The 23,795-nt window shown below is 47.7% G+C and overlaps 1 protein-coding gene across 1 annotated transcript in view; it reads left to right on the top strand.

Annotated features, from left to right (window-relative positions):
• Positions 1–23,795, top strand: part of LOC147710093 (myelin-oligodendrocyte glycoprotein-like) — a 250,517-nt gene that overhangs the window by 221,907 nt on the left and 4,815 nt on the right. The window contains exons 5-7 of the mRNA XM_086920794.1: positions 22,587–22,607; positions 23,456–23,476; positions 23,563–23,583. Coding sequence (XP_086776920.1) covers positions 22,587–22,607; positions 23,456–23,476; positions 23,563–23,583 — 63 coding nt within the window. The remainder of the gene's footprint in view (positions 1–22,586; positions 22,608–23,455; positions 23,477–23,562; positions 23,584–23,795) is intronic.

The following is a 23,795-nucleotide window of genomic DNA, read 5'->3' on the forward strand; positions in this document are numbered from 1 at the left end:
TAGGGGCCACCTAAACCATATACTAAGAAAGTGGTATAAGAGATACCAGGAGGAAAGTGAAGAGGCCTAGGGCCTTGGGAATCGCTGGAGCTATTCGAGACTAGCAAGGACTAAGTCGGGAGAGGCCCACGGGACTCGGGTGCAGTGTTCAAAGTGCACGCACTTTCCAATGCAAAGTCTATGGTGCGTAAAAAGTACAAAGTTAGAAAGTTAGGAACCTTCCGAGTGACCTACGGAGTTAAAACTTTAGACACAGGCCCATGAGATGTGTACCAGTGCAGGAGCATCGGCGGAGCTGAGTTACCTCACCCACAGGAAGCGGGTGCACAGGGTCGAAGTAGTGTCGGGTTTCGTCACGCTGGTCGATGGTGCTTGGAGCTGAAGTTGCTGCAGGCGGCTCGATGAGAAGAGTTCCGGTGGATCCAAGGGTGGATCTGAAGATGTGAAGGCCTGAAAGCAGAGGGGACAGTGTTCAAAGTCACTAGCCAGTGACTACCGTGGAACCAGATTGGAACCAGGCGATGTCGGGTGCAAACAGGCGTTGTCGGGTAGCTTCTTTCTGCAGCCACGTGGATACCCGGGGTCGAGGACGTCCAGGAGTCGGTCACGAGCTGTCCCACGTAGGCTTCTCGCTGTTGGCGGTGTTGGCGACCTGATCGGAGCAAACAGGCCTTGGCAAATGCAAGCCACGCAGAAGTTGAAAGATGCTGTTCACTCGGACCAGCAAGGTCAGAGCGGGTGCTCCTTTTCACAGGAGCTTGGGTAGGTCTGGAGCAACCAGACCTGCTGTGTAAATCTTCGGGTTCGTCGCCAAGATGGCCGCTGACCACGTGGCTAGTGGCCGGGATGGCGCGTCGAGTGGCACAATGCAAAAGGGCCCCACGCAGATCATGGAGATGCTGGAGGGCTGATCTTCGGTGCAAGGGCTGCTCGGTGGTGGGGGTTCTCAGTCCCCAAAGCACAACGTCGAGGATGCCTCAGAAGCTGCGCAGTCAGCTTTTCGAGTGTCTTCCAAGAGGTCCGGTCCCACGTCACTCGGTGCCTCCACGGGTCCCTTCTTTGCAGGGACTGTGGATCGGGCTCTGAGAGGTCTGGGAGTCTGGTTCTTGTCGGGCTCTGGGCTCGGTCTCCGGCGGGAGGCGGCGGCAAAGCAGACGTCGAGTTGCTGGTTGGTACCTGTGTTCACAGGGTGGCCACTCCTAGGCCACAAGGGAGATTCTTCTTCAGTCTTCTGTGCAGCAGAATGTCGAAGTCCAGTCGTCTTCTTAGTTCTAAGTTGATTCAGGATGATCTGCTGTGCAATGGCACTGCTCCCGCTCTTATTCCCAATCTGAGGGGTGGATCACCTACTAGGTCCCTCCTCTGGGAGGAACCAGGAAGGGGGGCGGTTACACCCCCTTTCCTTTGTCCAGTTCCGCGCCAGGCCTGGGTCTGGAAAGTCCCAGGACCGGTTTGGACTGGCCTATGCACGGGGACACCTTGTGTGCCCCGGGCATGTCTGTTTCTATTCAGCCCTGTCCTACCCAATACACAAAATCCTGTCTGGGGTGGTGCTCGCACCTCCCAAGGCAGGAAACCCTTTGTCCAGGCCACCATCTGCCGAGTTTCGGTCAGCAGCAGGAGGCCAGACTTGTGTCTGTGGTGGCAGCGTCCATTTTGTGATGCTGAGGCTCTGTTTAACTTTAACCGGGGTTAAGGCTACACACATGTCGTGTCCCTCTAGAAGGGTGGAATGCTATCCCCGTCGCCAGAATTGGCGAGGGGATAGAATTCCAATTCGTATGACACCTTACTCGACATGTTTTGATAAAGCCAAACCAAAGATAGCATTTAACCGCGAGGATTATAATGCACTTAAGAGTATATGGTATGGCAATATCCCAGAACAGCTTAGGGAGTGGTTCCCGACAGCTGCAGACAGGCTCAGCTCATGCCAGAGCACCATCTCACATATTTCCAAGCACTCTGCCTCCAGGATTGATGAGGCCTTCCATAGGAGTGGCTGATAGGAACATATGTGTCCAGTTTAGGGTTAGGCACAGACATACTGTACCTAAGTAAGAGGTGGTTACACCGACTTACCCCAGCTGAGTGATCAGCCAGTTGTGTCAATTATGGAGGCCAGGCCAGGGGTGGCACAATACATGCTGCAGCCCCTGGTAGGCCTTGGATACACCTATGCCCTGGGCACCTATGGTGCACTTATACAGGGGCTCATAAGGTGAACCAGTTCCAATTCGTAATGCACCTAGAGTGCATTGGCAGTAATTTAGAGAGAGAACAGCAGGCCCACAGCCACATTAAGTCAGAAACCACTGAAGCAAAAAGCAAAAATTTGGGGTGACCATAGGATAGCAGACCCTACTCTCCTACATACCCCCCCCCCCCAAACGCAGGGACATTAGACTAACCTTGACCAGTTGTGTCTTCATGTTCTAAGTGGAAGTACCTGGAGAGACCATCTGCGTTGCCATGGTCAGTCCCTGGGCGGTGCTCCACTGTAAAGTCCATCCCCTGTAGGGAAATGGACCACCTGAGTAGTTTGGGGTTTTCACCCTTCATCTGATTAAGCCATAGGAGGGGCTTATGGTCGGTCTGAATCTTGAAGTGAGTACCAAATAAGTATGGCCTCAACTTCTTCAGGGCCCACACCACAGCAAAGGCCTCCCTCTCTATAGCTGACCAACGTTTCTCTCTGGGGGTCAGCCTTCTGCTAATGAAAGCAATGGGCTGGTCCTGGCCATCTACATTAAGCTGTGAAAGCACTGCTCCCACTCCCAACTCAGAAGCATCTGTTTGGACAATGAACTCTCTTGAGTAGTCAGGACTCTTCAGGATAGGTGCAGAGCACATGGCCTTCTTCAGGTCATCAAATGCCTTTTGACAGATTTCTGTCCACTGAACCTTTTTGGGCATCTTCTTAGATGTCAGATCATTAAGAGGAGTCACAATGGACCCATAGTTCTTAACAAACCTCCTGTAGTACCCAGTCAGGCCCAAGAAAGCTCTGACCTGAGTCTGGGTAGTTGGAGGGGACCAGTCCTTGATGGTCTGGATCTTACTCTCCAGTGGTTGAACTTGGCCTCCACCTACAAGGTGGCCCAGGTATACAACCTTGCTCTGCCCTATCTGGCACTTTGTTGCCTTGATAGTGAGGCCTGCCTTCTGCAGAGCCTCAAGCACTTCCTTCAGGTGGACCAGGTGATCCTCCCAGGTGGAGCTAAAGACAGGAATATCGTCCAGATAAGCTGCACAAAAGTCATCCAACCCAGTGAGGACTTGATTCACCAACCTTTGGAAGGTGGCAGGTGCATTTTTCAAACCAAAGGGCATCACCACAAACTGATAATGCCCACTAGGGGTAGAAAATGCTGTCTTGGCTTTAGACTCCTCAGCTAACCTGATTTGCCAGTAGCCAGCTGTCAAGTCAAATGTGCTCAAATATTTGGCAGAAGCCAACTTGTCAATGAGCTCATCTGCCCTTGGGATAGGGTGTGCATCTGTCCTGGTGACAGCATTGAGTCCTCTGTAATACACACAGAACCTCATCTCTCTCTTGCCATCTTTGGTGTGAGGTTTGGGGACCGGAACCACTGGGCTAGCCCAGGGGCTCTCTGAAGGCTCAATGACACCTAATTCCACCATCTTTTGCACCTCAGTCTTTATACAGTCCCTGACGTGGTCAGGTTGCCTGTAAATTTTGCTCTTTACAGGAAGACTGTCACCAGTGTCCACCACATGTGTACACCAATTAGTCTGACTGGGTGTCAATGAGAACATATGCCTGTATGCCTGTAGAGCTTGTCTGCAGTCATGTTGCTGATATTCAGTGAGGCTGCCACCTAAGGCCACACCATCAACTGAGCCATCCTCAGGGTTCTGAGTGAGCAGGTCTGGGAGAGGGTCACTCTCTTCCTCCTGTCCCTCATCTGTAGCCATGAGCAAGCCCATGTCTGCCCTGCTGACATATGCCTTCAATCTGTTTACATGGAGCACCCTGTGGGGGCTCCTGGGAGTTCCTAGGTCCACCAAGTAGGTAACCTCTCCCTTCTTCTCCAGAATTGTATGGGGTCCAGACCATTTGTCTTGGAGTGCTGCTGGGGCCACTGGCTCCAACACCCATACCTTCTGTCCAGGCTGAAATTCAACAAGGACAGCCTTTTGGTCATGCCAAGCTTTTTGTAATTCTTGGCTAGCCTCAAGGTTTTTGGATGCCTTTTCCATGTACTCTGCCATCCTGGAGCGGAGACCAAGTACATAGTCCACTATGTCTTGCTTAGGCTTTTTGAGAGGTAACTCCCATCCTTCCTTCACTAGACATAGGGGTCCTCTTACAGGGTGCCCAAACAACAATTCAAAGGGGCTGAAGCCAACCCCCTTTTGAGGGACCTCTCTGTAAGCGAACAAAAGGCAGGGCAGAAGGATGTCCCATCTTCGCCTGAGCTTTTCAGGTAATCCTTTAATCATGCCCTTTAGGGTCTTGTTAAATCTCTCAACAAGCCCATTGCATTGTGGGTGATAAGGAGTGGTGAACTTGTAGTTGACACCACATTCCTTCCACATAGCTGTCAAATATCCAGACATGAAGTTGTCACCTCTATCTGATATTACCTCCTTAGGAAACCCCACTCTGGAGAAAACTCCAAGTAAGGCCCTGGCCACAACAGGAGCTGTTGTGGTCCTAAGTGGAATTGCCTCTGGGTACCTGGTGGCATGATCCACTACCACCAGTATGAATCTGTGCCCAGATGCTGTAGGGGGATCCATTGGACCAACAATATCAATCCCCACTCTTTCAAAGGGAACCCCCACCACAGGTAGTGGTATCAGGGGGGCCTTTGTTGTTCCACCTGCTTTACCACTGGCTTGGCAGGTTTCACAGGAGCGACAAAACTCCTTGGTGTCTTCTGAAATGTGAGGCCAGTGAAAATGAGGGACAAGCCTGTCCCAGGTCTTGTTCTGGCCTAGGTGTCCTGCTAAAGGAATATCATGGGCCAAGGTGAGTAGGAAGCCCCTAAATTGCAGAGGTATAACCAACCTCCTGGTAGCACCAGGCTTGGGGTCTCTAGCCTCTGAATAAAGGAGTCCATCGTCCCAATATACTTTATGGGCACCTTGAGCATTCCCAGCAGCCTCAGTAGCAGCCTGCTGTCTGAGGGGTTCAAGAGAAGGACAGGTTAACTGAGCCTGCCCCAAGTCTGCCCTAGAAGGTCCCCCTGTCCCCAGAAACTCAACCTGATCAGGTTCAAGTTCTTCAGAGACAGTTCCTTCAGGGGTCTCAAGATCAGGTTCCTGTGAAGCCTGATCCTCACTTGTAGGCAGTTGGGAAGGCACAGCCTTAACCCTCCTGTTCTTTCTCTTGGGAGGTGCTTGGTCCATTGTTCCAGGATCCAAGACCTGAGGTTCAGAGAGGCACTTTTTGGCCTGTGACCTGGTCACAGCAAGGACATGTGATGATATCCCTAACATCTCTGCATGAGTCCTGTACTCAACTTCTGACCATAGAGAGTTCTCCAGGTCATTGCCCAACAAACATTCTACTGGGAGATCAGCACTAACCACTACTTTCTTTAGGCCAGTTAACCCTCCCCAGGAAAAGTTAACAAGTGCCACACTATGTATAGTAGTGACATTGCTGGCATTGGTCACCAGGTAATCATCGCCTGGCATGTATTGTCTAGGGTCCACAAAGTTAGGTGTCACCATGGTGACACTGGCACATGTGTCCATGTAAGCTTGAGCCACTTTGTTGTTGATCAAAGGTGTCTGTCTGTATTTGCCCAGGTTACTGGGACTTATGTCAGGGGTCAAATCTATGTCCCCTTCACAAACCAGAACAGCCTGTGTAAGGGTTCTGACTAGGTCAGAATCTCCTTCAGTTCCCAAAGTGATACCCACTAATCCTTTGGCTTGAGGACCAGCACTGCTAACTGTACTAGTGGGTGCAGGTGCCTTAGGGGCTGCAGTGCTGGGGGCTCCACCCTTTTTACACTCACTTGTCCAGTGAGAGGTGTTTTTACAAGTTTTACACCAGGGTTTCTTCTGACCTTCTTTCTTCTTCTTCTTGGAAGTTTGGTACCCACCCTCTGTCTCAGTTTGGGGCCCTGTTGAAGACTTCTGGTCTTTAGCTTTCTGCTCCCCACCCTTCTGGTCTGTTTTCTTCTGGTCACCACCCTGGTTCTGGTTCTGGTTCTTTTGCTTAACTCTGGTTCTTACCCATTTATCTGCCCTCTTTCCCAATTCTTGGGGAGAGGTCAAATCTGAGTCAACCAAATGTTGATGCAACTGCTGGTTCTGACAATTATTTAAAATTTGTTCTCTCATCAGCAAATTATACAATCCTTCATAGTCTGTAACCTTGCTTCCCAGCAACCATCCCTCCAGAGCCTTAGTGGCACACTCAACAAATTCAGACCAGTCCTGAGTCTGTGTCTTCTGGGTATCTCTGAACATTAACCTGTACTGTTCAGTGGTTAAGCCTAACCCATCAATCAGAGCACTCTTCAGGACCAGGTAGTTTCTAGAATCCCCATCACTAACTGTGAGGAGTCTGTCTCGGCCTCTACCTTCAAAGGAGAGCCACAAGATTGCTGCCCACTGCTCCTGAGGAATCTGCTGTACTCTGCAGGCTCTCTCCATTGCAGTAATCCATTTATGGATGTCATCCCCAGCTTTGTAGGGGGGCACAATCTTACTCAGGTTTCTATTATCAAAAGACCTGTCTTTATCCTTGTGGATATTGCTGCCACCAGTGGGTTCTATTACCCCACTCTCTCTAGGCTGTCTTGCTCTAGCAAGTTTCTCTTGGGCCAGGGCAATCTCTAACTCTTGTCTCTGGACTCTCAATTCAGCCTCTCTAATTTGAGATTCTCTCAATTTGGCCTCATGTTCCCTTCTCTGAGGGCTAGTCATCTCCCTTCTGGAGTGACCATGAGAGCCTCTAGAGACATGGGAGGTATTGGATTCACCTGAGTGATTCCTCCTTCTCCTATGCCCCTGGTTAAGTCCATTTGGGTGGCTGGGCAAGGTCAGCCTTGCTTCAGTTCCAAACACACTTAAGTTAGCCTGGTTCAGTCTACTGACCAGCACCTGACTATCTCTGTCATCATCTGACTCACTGCTTTCCACCTCCTCCTCCTCTTCCTCTTCCTCTACATCTACCTGAGGAGCTCCAGTGGTAGAGGCTTCCTCATCTACCAGGATGATAGGGGCAGGGGTGTCTACAGTGTCATCCTCTGAAGGATGGCCTCCTTCAGCATCCCCTGTGGGGTTTGCCTTAGAGGGCTTTAGAGTCCCAGACTGGTCTAAGAGCTCTCTTAGGTGGTCTGTAGTAGGGAAAGGCCCTGTCTTCAGACCCCTTAAGACACAAAGCTGTCTTAATTCCTTAAAGGAAAAAATAGCAAATTTGGATGGTGCCCTTGGAGGGTCACTCTCAACAGGAGTAAGTCCACTGGACCCCTCTGCTCCAGACATTGCTCTAGCGTGGGTGGATGTGTTGCAATCTACCTTCACTGGTGTTTACCTACTAAACCTATCTAGTAGTTGTAGCTAGGGTGTGCTACTCCCTTTGCTCTACAACAACTAAGTTCAGTAGAACTTAAGTATACTAGTCTTGTTTTATATGTACCTAGCAGGTACCTGTATGATCTTTCAAATGATAATCTCAAAGATTGTAATGGTAAAACAACAGCAAGCTCAGATCCCAATCCGCTGCTCACCAATGTGAGAAGTTGGCCTGGTATATAATGCTCACTAGTTCTAGTGATCACTTTGTACCATGCCAAGCAACCCTTATGATGATGGTTGTAATTCAACCCTGTAGACCAGTTATCCTAGTGGTAACGTGGACAAAGCAGTCTTAGGCTAAACTCTGAAAGGCATGTGAAGCCAGCTGTTATACCATACACAACCCCCTTGAATACCAAATGAAAGGGACACCACACAGATATATATTGAAAATATATATTGATTTATTAACTATAAAATCCCCTGGACTCTTTATGAGCACAGAAGCACAAGCGTTAAATCACAAGACAGTTTAAAATACACAAAAGTTGCACAATATGGATGAGCCCTAGGGGCCACCTAAACCATATACTAAGAAAGTGGTATAAGAGATACCAGGAGGAAAGTGAAGAGGCCTAGGGCCTTGGGAATCGCTGGAGCTATTCGAGACTAGCAAGGACTAAGTCGGGAGAGGCCCACGGGACTCGGGTGCAGTGTTCAAAGTGCACGCACTTTCCAATGCAAAGTCTATGGTGCGTAAAAAGTACAAAGTTAGAAAGTTAGGAACCTTCCGAGTGACCTACGGAGTTAAAACTTTAGACACAGGCCCATGAGATGTGTACCAGTGCAGGAGCACCGGCGGAGCTGAGTTACCTCACCCACAGGATGCGGGTGCACAGGGTCGAAGTAGTGTCGGGTTTCGTTACGCTGGTCGATGGTGCTTGGAGCTGAAGTTGCTGCAGGCGGCTCGATGAGAAGAGTTCCGGTGGATCCAAGGGTGGATCTGAAGATGTGAAGGCCTGAAAGCAGAGGGGACAGTGTTCAAAGTCACTAGCCAGTGACTACCGTGGAACCAGATTGGAACCAGGCGATGTCGGGTGCAAACAGGCGTTGTCGGGTAGCTTCTTTCTGCAGCCACGTGGATACCCGGGGTCGAGGACGTCCAGGAGTCGGTCACGAGCTGTCCCACGTAGGCTTCTCGCTGTTGGCGGTGTCGGCGACCTGATCGGAGCAAACAGGCCTTAGCAAATGCAAGCCACGCAGAAGTTGAAAGATGCTGTTCACTCGGACCAGCAAGGTCAGAGGGGGTGCTCCTTTTCACAGGAGCTTGGGTAGGTCTAGAGCAACCAGACTTGCTGTGTAAATCTTCGGGTTCGTCGCCAAGATGGCCGCTGACCACGTGGCTAGTGGCCGGGATGGCGCGTCGAGTGGCACAATGCAAAAGGGCCCCACGCAGATCGTGGAGATGCTGGAGGGCTGATCTTCGGTGCAAGGGCTGCTCGGTGGTGGGGGTTCTCAGTCCCCAAAGCACAACGTCGAGGATGCCTCAGAAGCTGCGCAGTCAGCTTTTCGAGTGTCTTCCAAGAGGTCCAGTCCCACGTCACTCGGTGCCTCCACGGGTCCCTTCTTTGCAGGGACTGTGGATCGGGCTCTGAGAGGTCTGGGAGTCTGGTTCTTGTCGGGCTCTGGGCTCGGTCTCCGGCGGGAGACGGCGGCAAAGCAGACATCGAGTTGCTGGTTGGTACCTGTGTTCACAGGGTGGCCACTCCTAGGCCACAAGGGAGATTCTTCTTCAGTCTTCTGTGCAGCAGAATGTCGAAGTCCAGTCGTCTTCTTAGTTCTAAGTTGATTCAGGATGATCTGCTGTGCAATGGCACTGCTCCCGCTCTTATTCCCAATCTGAGGGGTGGATCACCTACTAGGTCCCTCCTCTGGGAGGAACCAGGAAGGGGGGCGGTTACACCCCCTTTCCTTTGTCCAGTTCCGCGCCAGGCCTGGGTCTGGAAAGTCCCAGGACCGGTTTGGACTGGCCTATGCACGGGGACACCTTGTGTGCCCCGGGCATGTCTGTTTCTATTCAGCCCTGTCCTACCCAATACACAAAATCCTGTCTGGGGTGGTGCTCGCACCTCCCAAGGCAGGAAACCCTTTGTCCAGGCCACCATCTGCCGAGTTTCGGTCAGCAGCAGGAGGCCAGACTTGTGTCTGTGGTGGCAGCGTCCATTTTGTGATGCTGAGGCTCTGTTTAACTTTAACCGGGGTTAAGGCTACACACATGTCGTGTCCCTCTAGAAGGGTGGAATGCTATCCCCGTCGCCAGAATTGGTGAGGGGATAGTATTCCAATTCGTATGACACCTTACTCGACATGTTTTGATAAAGCCAAACCAAAGATAGCATTTAACCGCGAGGAATATAATGCACTTAAGAGTATATGGTATGGCAATATCCCGGAACAGCTTAGGGAGTGGTTCCCGACAGCTGCAGACAGGCTCAGCTCATGCCAGAGCACCATCTCACATATTTCCAAGCACTCTGCCTCCAGGATTGATGAGGCCTTCCATAGGAGTGGCTGATATTAACATATGTGTCCAGTTTAGGGTTAGGCACAGACATACTGTACCTAAGTAAGAGGTGGTTACACCGACTTACCCCAGCTGAGTGATCAGCCAGTTGTGTTAATTATGGAGGCCAGGCCAGGGGTGGCACAATACATGCTGCAGCCCCTGGTAGGCCTTGGATACACCTATGCCCTGGGCACCTATGGTGCACTTATACAGGGGCTCATAAGGTGAACCAGTTCCAATTCGTAATGCACCTAGAGTGCATTGGCAGTAATTTAGAGAGAGAACAGCAGGCTGGGGGTCTGATTAGCAGGCCCACAGCCACATTAAGTCAGAAACCAGTGAAGCAAAAAGCAAACATTTGGGGTGACCATAGGATAGCAGACCCTACTCTCCTACAATATTTTCTGGTGGTATTTTGTTGCCGCTGTACACAGTAGATCATCTATCCCAGTTCAAGCCTGAAAACTGGTTTTGTGGCATTGTATTCAGGAACTTTACTGGCTTCTTGGCTAAAGCTCTCAAAGTTTGAATCCCTTCTTGCTAGATACTCTAACTCTGAAATATTGTCTAGAAATACGTAAACAGTTTAAGAAATGAGAACTGAATTTTAAAAATTAGTTATGAGAGCTAGAAGAATACAATACAAATGTTCTCTTTCCTTGCTTAAAAACATAATAAAAGTAAAGGGCACCAATTGTATTTTGTTTTCCTCTACAGTCTTTACATCATTAATATGAATTGCTCTACAACTTTCTTGTGAAAACCTCCAATCCAACCTTTTACCCTGTCTGCCTTAGACATGCATTGCCTATATATCTAAAATAAGCATTTCCATAACCTAGTAAACTTGGCATTTATCAGACTTGTTGTACAAGACCTTCTTCTTGGTCACCTACAGCATATACGAGGAGAACACAGGAAGGTGTAATTTAGATTATGGAGATAATGGAAACTATTATAAACTGGCAAATGCTCTACCCTGTCAATTGTGTCATACCCTCTGGCTGAGAGGTGATTCCTATGGTTGAACACCTTGGCCTAGTGCATTCCTGTCATTGGACCATCTGGTCATAGTTAGCCATATTTAATGAACAGCTGTTTAGAAAATATTTCTTCTCAGATGATTCATTCGAGATATCACAGTACACAAAAGGTATATCTACTCATTGATCCGTACATTGGGACAAAACTCCAAATGCCTTATGGACAGTTACTTTTAATTAACAAACTTCACCTTTTGGCGATGTTTATTTAAATTCAAAAATTCTCATGAGCAGGTTAAATAATTTAATTACCTCTCTGTAGAGTACTCTATCTTCAGTTTAACAATCACTCAGGAGATGCACTGAAGAATTAGGATGCATTTTCGAATTAGGAACAGTAGCCACCCAACAGGGGAACCAAGGCCATTGCAATTGATGAGTTATGAGGCTTTTATGCCACATATTAACCCAATAAATTAAGAGATGCATAGAGAGTGTTGTAAGTATTTAATTCTTAAAATGTACGAACCAAAAGGATAATAACCAACATTGGGCATTGATGGCCATTGCAGAGTTGTCAATTACACTCCAGTAATTAAATATACACAAGGATAGTTGTACATTGCTTCATGTGTGTTTCGTATGGAGACAAGGAACTTATATCTAGAAGTAACAATCTGTCAGCACTGCCAAAGCTCAAGCTCTGTAATGTCCGAATTGTCAAAGTACAACTTTATCTATAGGGCTGTACACATGCGCAGTGTGAAAACCCACCATGACAAACAAGTAGAACCAACCCTCTTCTTAGGTGAAAGGAATGAGTTTGTCTGCCAAACACAGCCCAAGAGGTAAAGGTTACTGCTCCAGAATCCCTTTCCAACTTTGAAAACTCTTTTTATTTACTTACAGGCATCCTGCAGTGATAGGTAATAGGTCCATCAGGAGCTGGCCAGTGGCTTAAAGTTGTTAGAGGATGTGTCAGGAACACTATGACAATTCTCGTTCAGACTTTTCTACTTTTAATCATTTTGTCCTTTCAGACTCTAGGAATTCAATTTTTGGGCATTTTCCAATCTTTGCTATTTCTTTTATAGATTGTGTGATGTTATAAAGCTGTTTAGGAATACTAGAAATGTCAGTACCATATGTACCTGCTATCCAGGAATTATTATGAATGTTAACTATATTCTATCTCTATGATAAATGAGTTGGCACATTTCCTTCCAATCTTGTCTTGTTCAATTCTTGCTTTAATATCTTAAAATCCTGTAATTTCTTACAAAACAAAAAGTAGGATAAGATATAAATTGCTAGTAGTACACAATAGACTATCAGATCATAGATCGAAAGAGCCTTTTATTGACATCCCGAGAGGGAGAAAGAGAAAAACACATATAAATACAATTAGATTAAACAATATAGCAGAATAAAATACCAATAATTCATAACACATATTTGAGTTTAATAAAGCAAAAAATAAGAATTTAACAACACACAGGATGAAATTCAAGAAACTGAAATGTTGTAGAGCATTTAACACAATATCTCAAAAGAAAGAAGAACAAAGGAAATTAAGTATATTTCAAATGAAGCCACCCAATATTTTTTCAAATTTCATTAATGAGCGTGAACCTCAGAGTTTTGCAAGGGCTAGCTCCATTGTATATATTTCATTTACTAGTGACCACCATTCCATAATGTGAGGAGGTTTCGGGGAAATCCATGCTCTAGCTATAGTTAGTTTAGCACAGTAATATCGTGACCAAAGCTTGCTGGGATAAATAATAGGGATGCAAATCTAACAATACTATTAGAGCAGTAAGAGGAGGTAGATCTATCCTTTTAATTTTCAACACCTTGTCTAATGCAGACCAAAACTCCATCAGGACCGGGCAAGAAAACAACATATATTCAAAGTCTGCAGCTACAAGGTCACATTTGGGGCATTTGGTACGCTCACTGAAAGAAATATTAGTAGACCATTTAGACATTTTTTCAGGTGTATAATATAGCATACATGTGGTTTTAAATTGTTGTAATCTTAGACTTGAAGATTGAGCCAATTTATTAATATTAGAAAAGGAGGCAGCTATCTTATTTGGGGTTATATTAAAGCTCATCTTACCGCTCCATATCTCCGCTAACTTAGAACAGTCATTAATTTTAATGGCGTTAAGACACCCATAACCTTCGCTAATTAAAGACTCATTCTTAGATGAATATAAACAGTTCCAAATATCAGAATCTAATATTGCACGTATTTTAGTCTTACGTATTAAAAAATCATATATTTCAATGTACTTAGATCTCATTGATTCTGTCAAATTATACAACATTTCAAGTGTTTCAAAGTCTAGAAAGCCTTGGGAGCCATATAAATCCCCAATTGTATTAATGCCTTGTGCAGACCATAAGTAAGCCATGCCATCGTTAAAAATCCCAGGAAGAACCTGATTCCCCCATAACCGCAATTTCAGATAAAAAAAAGTTTTACAGTATGCCAAGACATTGAATCAGATTTTGGCAGTATTTCTAACGGTCTTAAATCTCACCCTCTTAAGGTAATTAGGGTTGTTAAATCGTAGCACGAACATTTTGGAGTCCGAATTTAACATGATTCTATGAAAATACAGTGGTTTCTCCGAGTTAAGCAAAGAACGAAGACGCCTGAGAAAAGTGGCCCAAAAATATAATTTAAAATTGGGAAAGTTAAGCCTGCCATTGTCTAGAGAATGTCCTATTACTTACCGGTAATCGTCATTACTCCTGGTCCCGTTGACCTCGTCCCATTCCTTAAAATATGGAGATGACCATCTCCATGACAGAAAAAAGAAAAGGAGCATGCTGGGATACCCTACCTGTTCCCTCCCACTGGGAGTACATAAGAGGTACCAGCCCAGCATGCAGCCTGAAAACACCAAGACAACAACAGGAAGGCCGGCCGCAAGGGAGGGAGGGAGGGAAGTAAGGAATGGGACGAGGTCAACGGGACCAGGAGTAATGAAGATTACCGGTAAGTAATAGGACAATACCCCCAGGCCCCTCCTGACCTAGTCCCATTCCTTAAAATATAGAGAATACCAAAGCAGAGAACCCGCCCTTCCGGAACCCCACCAACAACAAGGGCACCAGACCAAAAAACAGTACCCCACAGGCCCAAACCAAGACCCCAAAGGCCAGAAGGGGACCACCACGGTAACAAGAACCACCAACCAGGCAAGCCAGAAGTGAGGCACAGAAGCAGAGCCAAGCCCCCAAGGGAGCAAGCAGAGGGGCCAAAACTAAGGCCCTAACCCCCACGACAAAAGGAACCCCAGAAAAAGCGCGCGTGCCCCAACAGAGAACGGAGCCAGGAAAGGGCAACCAACCAGTAAGAAACCCCCAAGGGCGAAGCCCCCGGACCCAGGCTGCCAAACAACCAGGGACCAACAGGCCAACCCAGCCTAAAGGACAAGGGCAGAAAAGAACAGCCCGCACAGGGCGGACGAGCCGAAGGACCAGGAAGGAACAAAGCAGAGGGACGATCCCAACACAGCAGGGGAAGCCCCCAGCAGAACCGAAAAGAGGGCAGCAACAGGGAACCACAGAGGAACCAGGCCACAGGGCAGGGCCGACCAAAGGCCAACCCCCGCAGAGACTCCGAAGAGCAGCAGCACCCAAAAGGCCAACCAACCGGGAGAAGAACCCGGCACCCCAGAAACGACCAAGACCGGGGCACACCCCCAAAGTAGGAGGCACCCGGACAAAAAACCAGCAACCTCCACAACAGAGGTCAGGGAGAGCAAAAAGCCCAACCCAAAAACAGACACAGCAAAAACCAGGGCGCAACCAAGAAAGACAACAAAGGCCCACACAGAACCAGGGAAACCAAAACCCCAGAACTGGAAAGGAGGAACCGACCCCCAGTAGGAAAAAGGGAGGCACCACGGAACCACCGAAGGCAAAACCCCAAAGGCAGAAGGCCAAAAACAAGGCCCACAGCCCAACCCCAGGAAACCAGCCGTAGAACAGGCAGGCCAGCCAGCCAGCCAGGCACACAACACCGCACCACCAGGACTGAGAAGGAGAGGCAAAAAGGAACCCCCAACCAGGAAGGGGCACAGGAAAGGCACAACAGCCAACCACAGCCAGACCTCCCCGAGAAAGGAGAACCAGAGGGAGGAAGCCCAGAGCCCACACAACGGACCCAGCGCCACAGCCAACCGAAGGGAGCGGACATAGAAAGGACCGAAGACCAACCCAGGACCGTGACAAAGACCAAGAGAAGGAGCAGCCAGGAAAGGACCCCAGCAGGGACCAAAAAAAGGACCCGAAGCAAAGAAGGGCCCCACAGCACAATGCCCAACACAACCAAGCCAAGAGGTGCACCAGCGACCCAAACGCAAAGCGAATGGGATGCCAAAACAGGGACCGGAAAGGCAAAACCAACAGAGGCAGAGCCTCGGCCCCCAGAGCACACGAAAAAAACCCTGGCACCGAAAGCAAAGAAGAGGAGCTCGAAGAAGCCCAAGGCGCACCACTCAACAAGGGAGCGGGAAGGAACACCCCAGCACCAACGAGAGAGCAAAGGGCACAGGCCGAAAACAGCTCGCGTGGGAGCACAGGGCCAACGCCTGGCCTCCAAAGCCCCAGACCCGAAGCAAAGCCAACCGCAACCCAAGGCAGAGCGAGAGGGGCAGGAAGCAGAAACCCGGCCACACACCAGGGGAGGCAGACACCCAAACCCCACAAGTAGGGAAAAGGCACGGCCAACAGGGCAGGGCATAAGAGCCGAACAACCAAAGAACAAGAGGCCACCCAAAGCAAAAGCTAAGGAAGACCAACAAATCCCAGCCACCACCGGAGGGGAACAGGGCGGCAGGAGAGAAGAAACCCGAGCTAACACCACCAAAAAGGCCAAGGCCCACCAGCACGGAGGAAGGGCACAACAAACCAACCCCCCCCCCGGAATCCAGGGTGAGACACCACCAGAAGGTAGACACCCCGAGCACGGGGCAAGCAAAAGCACCCAAAGGGAGCAAGAAGCGCCCAACAGCGAAAACCGTAGGCAGGCAGGCAGGCCGGCATCCAGACAGGCACCCACCCCGCTCGAACCAACAGAAGGGCAGGAACCAAGGGGCGAAAGGAAGTCACAGAGAGACCACACACCCGGGGAGACCGACACCCAAAACACACCAGCAGGGAAAGGGCATAGCTCAGCCAGGACCGGCAGACAGGGTGGGGCACAGGAGCCTGGCACACGAAGAACAAGCGCCCACCCAAGGCAGAGCCAACGACCCAGCCACCACCGGAGGCAACAGCGGCCAACGCAGCAAAGCCCCAAAGCACAACCCACCATCCAGAGAAACAAGAGGGGAGAAGGAAACCTCAACAGGAAACCAAATCCCACCAGGCAGAAGGCAAGAAGCAAAGCCTACAACAACAGGACCCACCAGGAGCACAACCAGCCCGTCCCGGGGCCAACAGCCGAACAAGGACAAGGCGCCACCAGGACAGAGGAAGGGCCCAACAGCCCCCCCAACAAGGAAACAAGGGGAGGACACAGGAACCCGCCGAAAGCCAGAAGCCCTGAGCATGGCCCAAGCAAAGCACCCGAGAGGAAGCAAGATGCGACCAGCAGCGGATACTGCAGGAACCCGACAGACACGCACCAGGACCGAACCCACAGGAACGCCAGGAACCAAAGGGCAGAAGGCCGCAGAAAGCGAGCCACGGCCCAGCAGGAAGAGACCCCACCAGGGACGGCCAGGCAGCAGGAGGACCAGAAGCCAAAGCCACAGGACAACACAGCTGCAGAGCACAGCTCCAAGTGGCAAGCACCAGAGGGATAGGCCAGACAGAAACAGCAAGAACCCCGGAACCAGAAAGCACAGGGAGCCGCAGCAGCAGGAGAAGGTCAGAACACGAGCCTGTCAAGGTCCAACCGGAAACCCCAAAACAGCACTCAGGCCAGGGGAACAGGAAGAAAAAGCCCAACCACGTCGCAAGGGCAAGCCAACCAAAGGGGCATGCCACACAGGAGAAAACAGATGCGTCCCCGGAACACAAAAGAACACAGGGGACCAGGGCGCAGGAAGCGAGAACAGCCCAACCCCAAAGAAAAAAGAGGGAATGCACACCACTCCAAGGGCACAAGCGCACCCCAACAGGGGCAGAACAACCGCAGAGCAGGGGGGCCCGAGCAACAGGGGACCCCCCCAGCAAAAAAGTTGGGCCGGAGAACTCCAGAGAGAGCCAAAAGGAGGGGGCCAACCCGAACGAAGCAGGGTCCCCACAACCGGAGAAACACCCCAGAACCCCTCCAAAGGCGTAACCCAAGAGGAGGAGAAAGGACTCCAAGGTGGCAGGAAGAACGCACCACCAGCCCACTGGCCCGACCAACAGAACACAACCAGTCGAGGAGGCACGGGGAAGGCAAACCAAGGCAGCAAGCACGTAACAGCAACCCCAGCAGCAGAAGAGCCAGGCAGCACAGGAGACCAAGTGACATGCTGATACGAGCGGATGAAACAGAGGAAAACAGCACACACCCCACTCAACCGGCAGGGAGACGCCCAGAGGACGACTCCCACCAGCAACCATCATGGACAACAGCAGGTCAAGAGACGGAACCATGTCCAGCAAGGCCAACCCGCCCATACACAGCCTTAACCGCCACACAGTACACAAGGACAGTGAACAGGAAATAAACAGGGACTTCCGATACACGGTACTCACCAGGGGGGCAGGAAGAGGGCCACAACAGCACCCCCCCCACCCCCAACAGACTGTCCAGGAGCCCACCAGAACACCAACGCCGGGCAGAGAAGTCCGCCCCGCTGAGGCCACAGCAAGATCCACACGGCCACAGGCAGGGAGCCAAGGACCAGGCCCAGGAGGAACCTGCAAAAGAAAGACAGCAGGAAACCCGGACAATAGAAAAGAAAGAAACAGGGACCACTATGCGGTACTCACCAGGAGGGCAGGAGGGCCGCCCCAACAGCTCACCGCCCCCCAATATACTGCCCAGGCGCCCTCCAGGACATCAGCGCAGAGCAGACCACACCTCCGCGATCACAGCACCGAAGGAACCACAACCACCGGAGCAACAAGTGGCATCAACCGGAGGAAGGTGAACACATGGCTGCAACGAGACAGCCCCAAACAAATGGGAAAGTTTGAAAAATCCCCACCTGGGGATGTTGACACAGCAGTGGCAGGATTCGAACCCTGGCCTGCGAAGGCTGAGCAAACTCCACGGAGGCCGGAATCCCTGGAAAAAAGCCTGGCAGAGCCCCCAGGACCCGCCAACACCCATAGCAGCGCGCCTCCCACAACCAGCCAAGCCTCAGGGAGACGCGCACAGCAACCCGGAAGAGGACCAGGAGAACCAGCGCCCCAGCCACAATGGGCCGGGCGGCATCCAACGCGGCTCCTGGCAAGCCCGGCAGGCCAGGAGAACGCTGAGCAGGACGTCGAGAAGCCCAGCAGCACGACGTGACAGAGAGGAGGACTTCAGGGACGGAGAGGACAGCCCAGCAGCCCGACGAGACGACCCTGAAGCCACCGCAGGTAAGAGTAAGCAAAAACTCCAAGCCATTCTGTCGGAAGACAGAAAAAAGAACAGGCTGCATGCTGGGCTGTTACCGCTTATGTCCTCCCAGTGGGAGGGAGCAGGCAGGGTATCCCAGCATGCTCCTTTTCTTTTTTCTGTCGTGGAGATGGTCATCTCCATATTTTAAGGAATGGGACGAGGTCAGGAGGGACCTGGGGGTAATTATTGAGTAACAGCATGGACCCACGGGCTTTCCTATATCCCCATACAAAACTGCTGAAAATCCCATCCAACTTCTTTAAAAAAGCGTTACTAAGTGCTAAAGGAATAGATCGAAATAAATAAAGAAATTTGGGGAGGATTTTCATTTTAATTAAATTAATTCTACCTATTAAATTCAAAGGAAGCTTCTGCCATTTTTTAAAAGACTGAATAGTTGTTTTTAGTAGAGCATCATAGTTAATGGAAATCATATTATGTATTTTTGATGTAATTTTAACACCCAGATAGATGGCAGTTTTACAGACCCCAAAAACAGCTACTGCTGGTTCATATTTAGCAACTATTTGTGTTTTATTTATATTTAATTTATAGCCAGATACCACTCCAAATCTACAAGCCTCTATCGCTATCCCTTGTAATGCCTCTACAATATCAGAAGAATAAATAGTAATGGTGTCTGCATAAGCGGTAATTTAAAAAAAATGGGTGCCAGATTTAAAACGTATGATTCGGGGCTGTATCTGTAAAGCATATAAAAACGGCTCCATTGAAAGAGCAAATAATAGATGTGATAAAGGGCACCCCTGCCGGTTGCCCCGAGAGATAGCAAACGTAGAGGAAGTCAACCCAGCATAGCTGATGCTAGCTATGGGATTATCATATAGCGCCTGTATCCACCTAGCAAATTGACCGCTAAACCCAAATTTGTCATAACAGACCTTAGATAATCCCACCCCACTCGGTCAAAAGCCTTCTCGGCATCTAGTAGAATCATACCGAGTGGGGTGTATTCCGTCTCAGCTATATCAAATGCTGTTATGGCCATGTTAACATGGGCTGTAGTGTCCCTCCCCATTACAAACCCATGTTTCTGTTGGTTGACAATTTTGGGCATAAGTGGGTCCAAACGGGTTGCTAAAATTTTTGCAAACACTTTAGCATCGGTATTAATAAGAAAAATGGGTCTATATGAGCCACATTCTTCAGTAGGCTTACCCTTTTTTAGAAAAACAATTATTTTAGCCATATTCCACAAATTCGGGGCTTTCCTATTTACACCAAAGGATTGAATCACTTGAAGTAGTACCAGTGATAATTCCTCAATACAGATTTTATATACCTCTACTGGAATGGTGTCTTGCCCTGCAGCTTTTCCAGAAGGTAAAGAAACAATAGCATGTCTAACCTCCAACAAGGTGATATTTTCCGACTATTGATCTAATTCTAAAAGTGGATTTATTGTTTCTGATCTTTTCGTTTAGATAATCATGTATTGTAGCTGTGCTGGGATAGGTCTCCGGAGTATATAAAGTTCGGTAAAAATCCACAAATTGTTCTAGTATCTCCACAGGCTGTTCGTATAAGATATTATCAGAGCCGCGAATATTTTGAATCACCGTATTGGCTTTATCATCCGCGACTTTGCAAGCCAAGATTTTTCCAATCTTATCTCCACTCTCGTATTGAGCTAGTTTGAATGTATGCAATTTTGCACAACTTTTTTTGAGAAGTATTGTTTTTAAAGTTGATCATAGATCGAAAGAGCCTTCCAGACATGGCTATAGAGGCAAATGTTAATCCAGTGTGTAGCCCAATACTCAGTTAGAGACGAAAGGGGGGAAATACATTACAGCTGGTCAGTGTTTATGTTCCATTCTCCTACATGCTTCTTATTCATGACAGGAAATAGCTAACTTGCTATTTTATAAATAAACTAGCAGCCCGTCCCGACGTTGTCTGGGTATAAAAAAGAATGTCAGGCTCTGCATTTAATAATGGCGGCGCCAGCGTTCAGCGTGTGTGGCCTCACAGTGTCCCAAAGCGGCACCGCGATGCTGTGCTGTGCTGATGCAGATGCTGTGCGTGTCTGCAATCCCCCCCATTGACACAGTGCGGAAACACGCCTTACCCGTTTTGGCCTGCACAATGTTCCCGGGTGCCTCTGTACGCGATGCTGTGTGTGTCCCGAATTTACCCCAATGACACAGCGTGCACACGCGCCTCATCCGTCTTGGCCAGCACAATGTGCCCAGGTGCACTGAGACGCCATTACCATCTACGTGATACAACGCTATACGCACACACCATGGGACGCTCTGCCCACGTCATAGGACGCTACGACGCTATCCGCACACACCATGGAATGCTCTGCACCCGTCATAGGACGCTATTCTGACACCCCTGCACAGACGCTATTCCCTGCACAGACGCTATTCCCACGCTGCAGGCGGCGTATGCTCCTCAGAGCCAGTTCTACTTTCAGTAGGACGCTATTCTCACACCCCTGCACAGACGCTATTCCCATGCTGCAGGCAGCGTATGCTCCTCAGAGCCGGTGCTACTTCCAGCGGACTACTTTGTCCCGCAACGTGCTTTGTCCCTTGCAAAGTATATGTTGCGCTGGTGTATAGCCTATATCCATCTGCTTTGCCTCACCTTTCCAATGCTGCATGCGGAGTCCCGGTTGACACTGTGGTTTCTGAGCTTACCCACATCAAAGGTTTGGGCTCTCTCTTTATAATAGTAGTATGGATCCTAAGCATGTTGGGTCATAAGCATCATAAGCATTTGGATATTTATGACAGGAAATAGCTAACTCTCTATTTTATAAATAAATCATAAGCATGTTGGCTGAATCAGCCTAGAATCTCAATCACAATTTACTATTTACTGCTTAAGCAAAGATAGTATAAATCTCAATAAAGCATAAGGCAGTTAGGATGATTAAGACACAATACAAATGTTAGAATTTTTCTTGCTGTTTTTCATGTGCATAAATTGCATCTTTGTATTTATTTTTATATTCTGTTTTAGTACCATTCATATTTGATGGTTTAGGTGAGAAGTTTATTATAAATATTTTAAAATATATTTCCTATTCTTAGTGGGTTTGAATGTGATATTCATAAATGAATCAGGTGTTAGAGTTCCACTGTGTCCCTGACCTCATCTTGTGGGATTTATTATTCCCAGAAAGTACTTATTATGAAGAATTGCTCAGTGTTTTAAATATGAATTGCAGTCCTAGGGGATTTCTAATTCATGCTGGCAGTTTGACTGAGTTCTTACACCTGGAGGTGAGACCTGAGAAGGATGTGACTCTATGGCAGAGGAGAGGCCATGGAGAATGCTGCATCTCCGGAGATTGAGTGACATGTGTAATGATTTGGCACTCTCACACCTCTAGGATGGTATAATTTGAAACCCTAATCTAGCTGCTTCCTTTGGCTATTGCATAATGCTGCTGTGTTTATTGGCTGGCATGATGCAAAGTATTTCAGGATTTACATTTCAATCCAAATTTAAATATAGCATTTCCTTCCTGATCAAGTTAGCTCAATAGCATCTTATAATGCTCAGATTTATCACACTTTACCACTGTTTTTGCTTCATGAAAGTGATGCAAAGCATCAAAATGATTTTTCCATTATTTATTTCCTGTTAATATGAAGGTAATTTTTATGCAACAATGCAAAGTTTTTTCACAGCTGAGAGTTGGTCACACAGTTGTTTTTCATGTAATGTTCAAAATGCAGATTCAATTCTTCTGTTTAATTCAAATTGTCAAATGATGATTGTGTTGTGACATTTTCATCCTCATAATTATTAACATTGTAATTATGTTTGTGTGAATTGCTTGAATTTAGAGCATTACACTCTAGCACAGTTGTCAAAATATTCAAACGTGGAACATCTCTTTAATGGTTGCCTTTAAAATTTGGCAACAGTCTGTATTGAATCTCCACAAGTAACACATTTGTCGTTGCTATTTCAGACACTCTCCAGAAGGAAAAAGGTATGTGAAATCGCATTAAAACAAGGGTAAGGGCAAGCACAAATCCAGTCGAGGTAAAGTACTTCTGTTACACATCTTGTCTGAAGATTGTTACTCCCTGTCTTGCATCATTTGCTTTTCATGATGCTGGGAACTATATTTTGCTCTACAGAGGGGCTATGTTCTGGACTATGTCTCCTTTATACTAAAACAGAAGTGCACTACACAGTAAGAAAGCCAATTCCCAATCCACACAGCAGTAGAAAACACCAAGATTGTCACCAAGTGATTTCACTGCAATTAGACACGTCTACTCCATTTTTAAAACCCCCGGAAATGCTCATTATGAAATTCATAATCTATTATAAGCTATCTGAGCAGACATATCAAAATAATTAATTTCCAAATAATTCTTTGGTTTTAAACAAAATAGTTTTGAGGTTTGAAAGATTTCAACATATTGTATTTTAGATATTTTTTAAGACATTTGTAATCTGCAATAAACGTATTACTTTTCAAAGATCCCTAACCAGAATAGTGCTAGGCAACTTGATGTCATATACTTTAAAAAAATTATCGAAATGATTGAGGGATATTTTTTTTTATGTATAATGAATGTGAATGTGATAGGTCAGTTTGAAATGCATAAACTATCTTTGACTATGCGAAACAATATATGTTATGGATAAATGATATTTCAGACATTTTCCAAAAAGTAGTTGGAACACTTGGAAACACATTCCAGATAGTTAGTACTTCCCTCTGTCAGTTGTCCTTAGTCTGGTAACTTTCACCATCAGGCAATGAGGAAATAAAATGCATGTACTCAAAACAATATTAACCTTTACTTCTCTATATTTATCTGATAGGTGATTTAATTAAAGCAAGAGGTATGTATTTAAATTGAGCAATAATAAATGAATTTTATACAAAACAAAATCTAGTGAGTTCATATTGAATGTTTTTGTGTACACAGACAATCTCCAAAAAGAAAAAGGTGAGTGCTATAATTTACCTTTTAATATAGAAGCATTGGATGAATTATGATCTCTTCCAGTGGCATTTTGCTGCCACTGTACAGAATAAATCCTCTATCCCAGTTCAAGCCTGGAAACTGGTTTTGTGGCATTGTAATCAGGAACTTTACTGGTTTGTTGTCTAAGGTTCTCAAAGTTTGAAATACTTCTTCCTTGATTATCTGACTCTGGA

Source organism: Lissotriton vulgaris, chromosome 5 (genome assembly GCF_964263255.1).
Source record: "Lissotriton vulgaris chromosome 5, aLisVul1.2, whole genome shotgun sequence".
Classification (NCBI taxonomy): Eukaryota; Metazoa; Chordata; class Amphibia; order Caudata; family Salamandridae; genus Lissotriton; species Lissotriton vulgaris.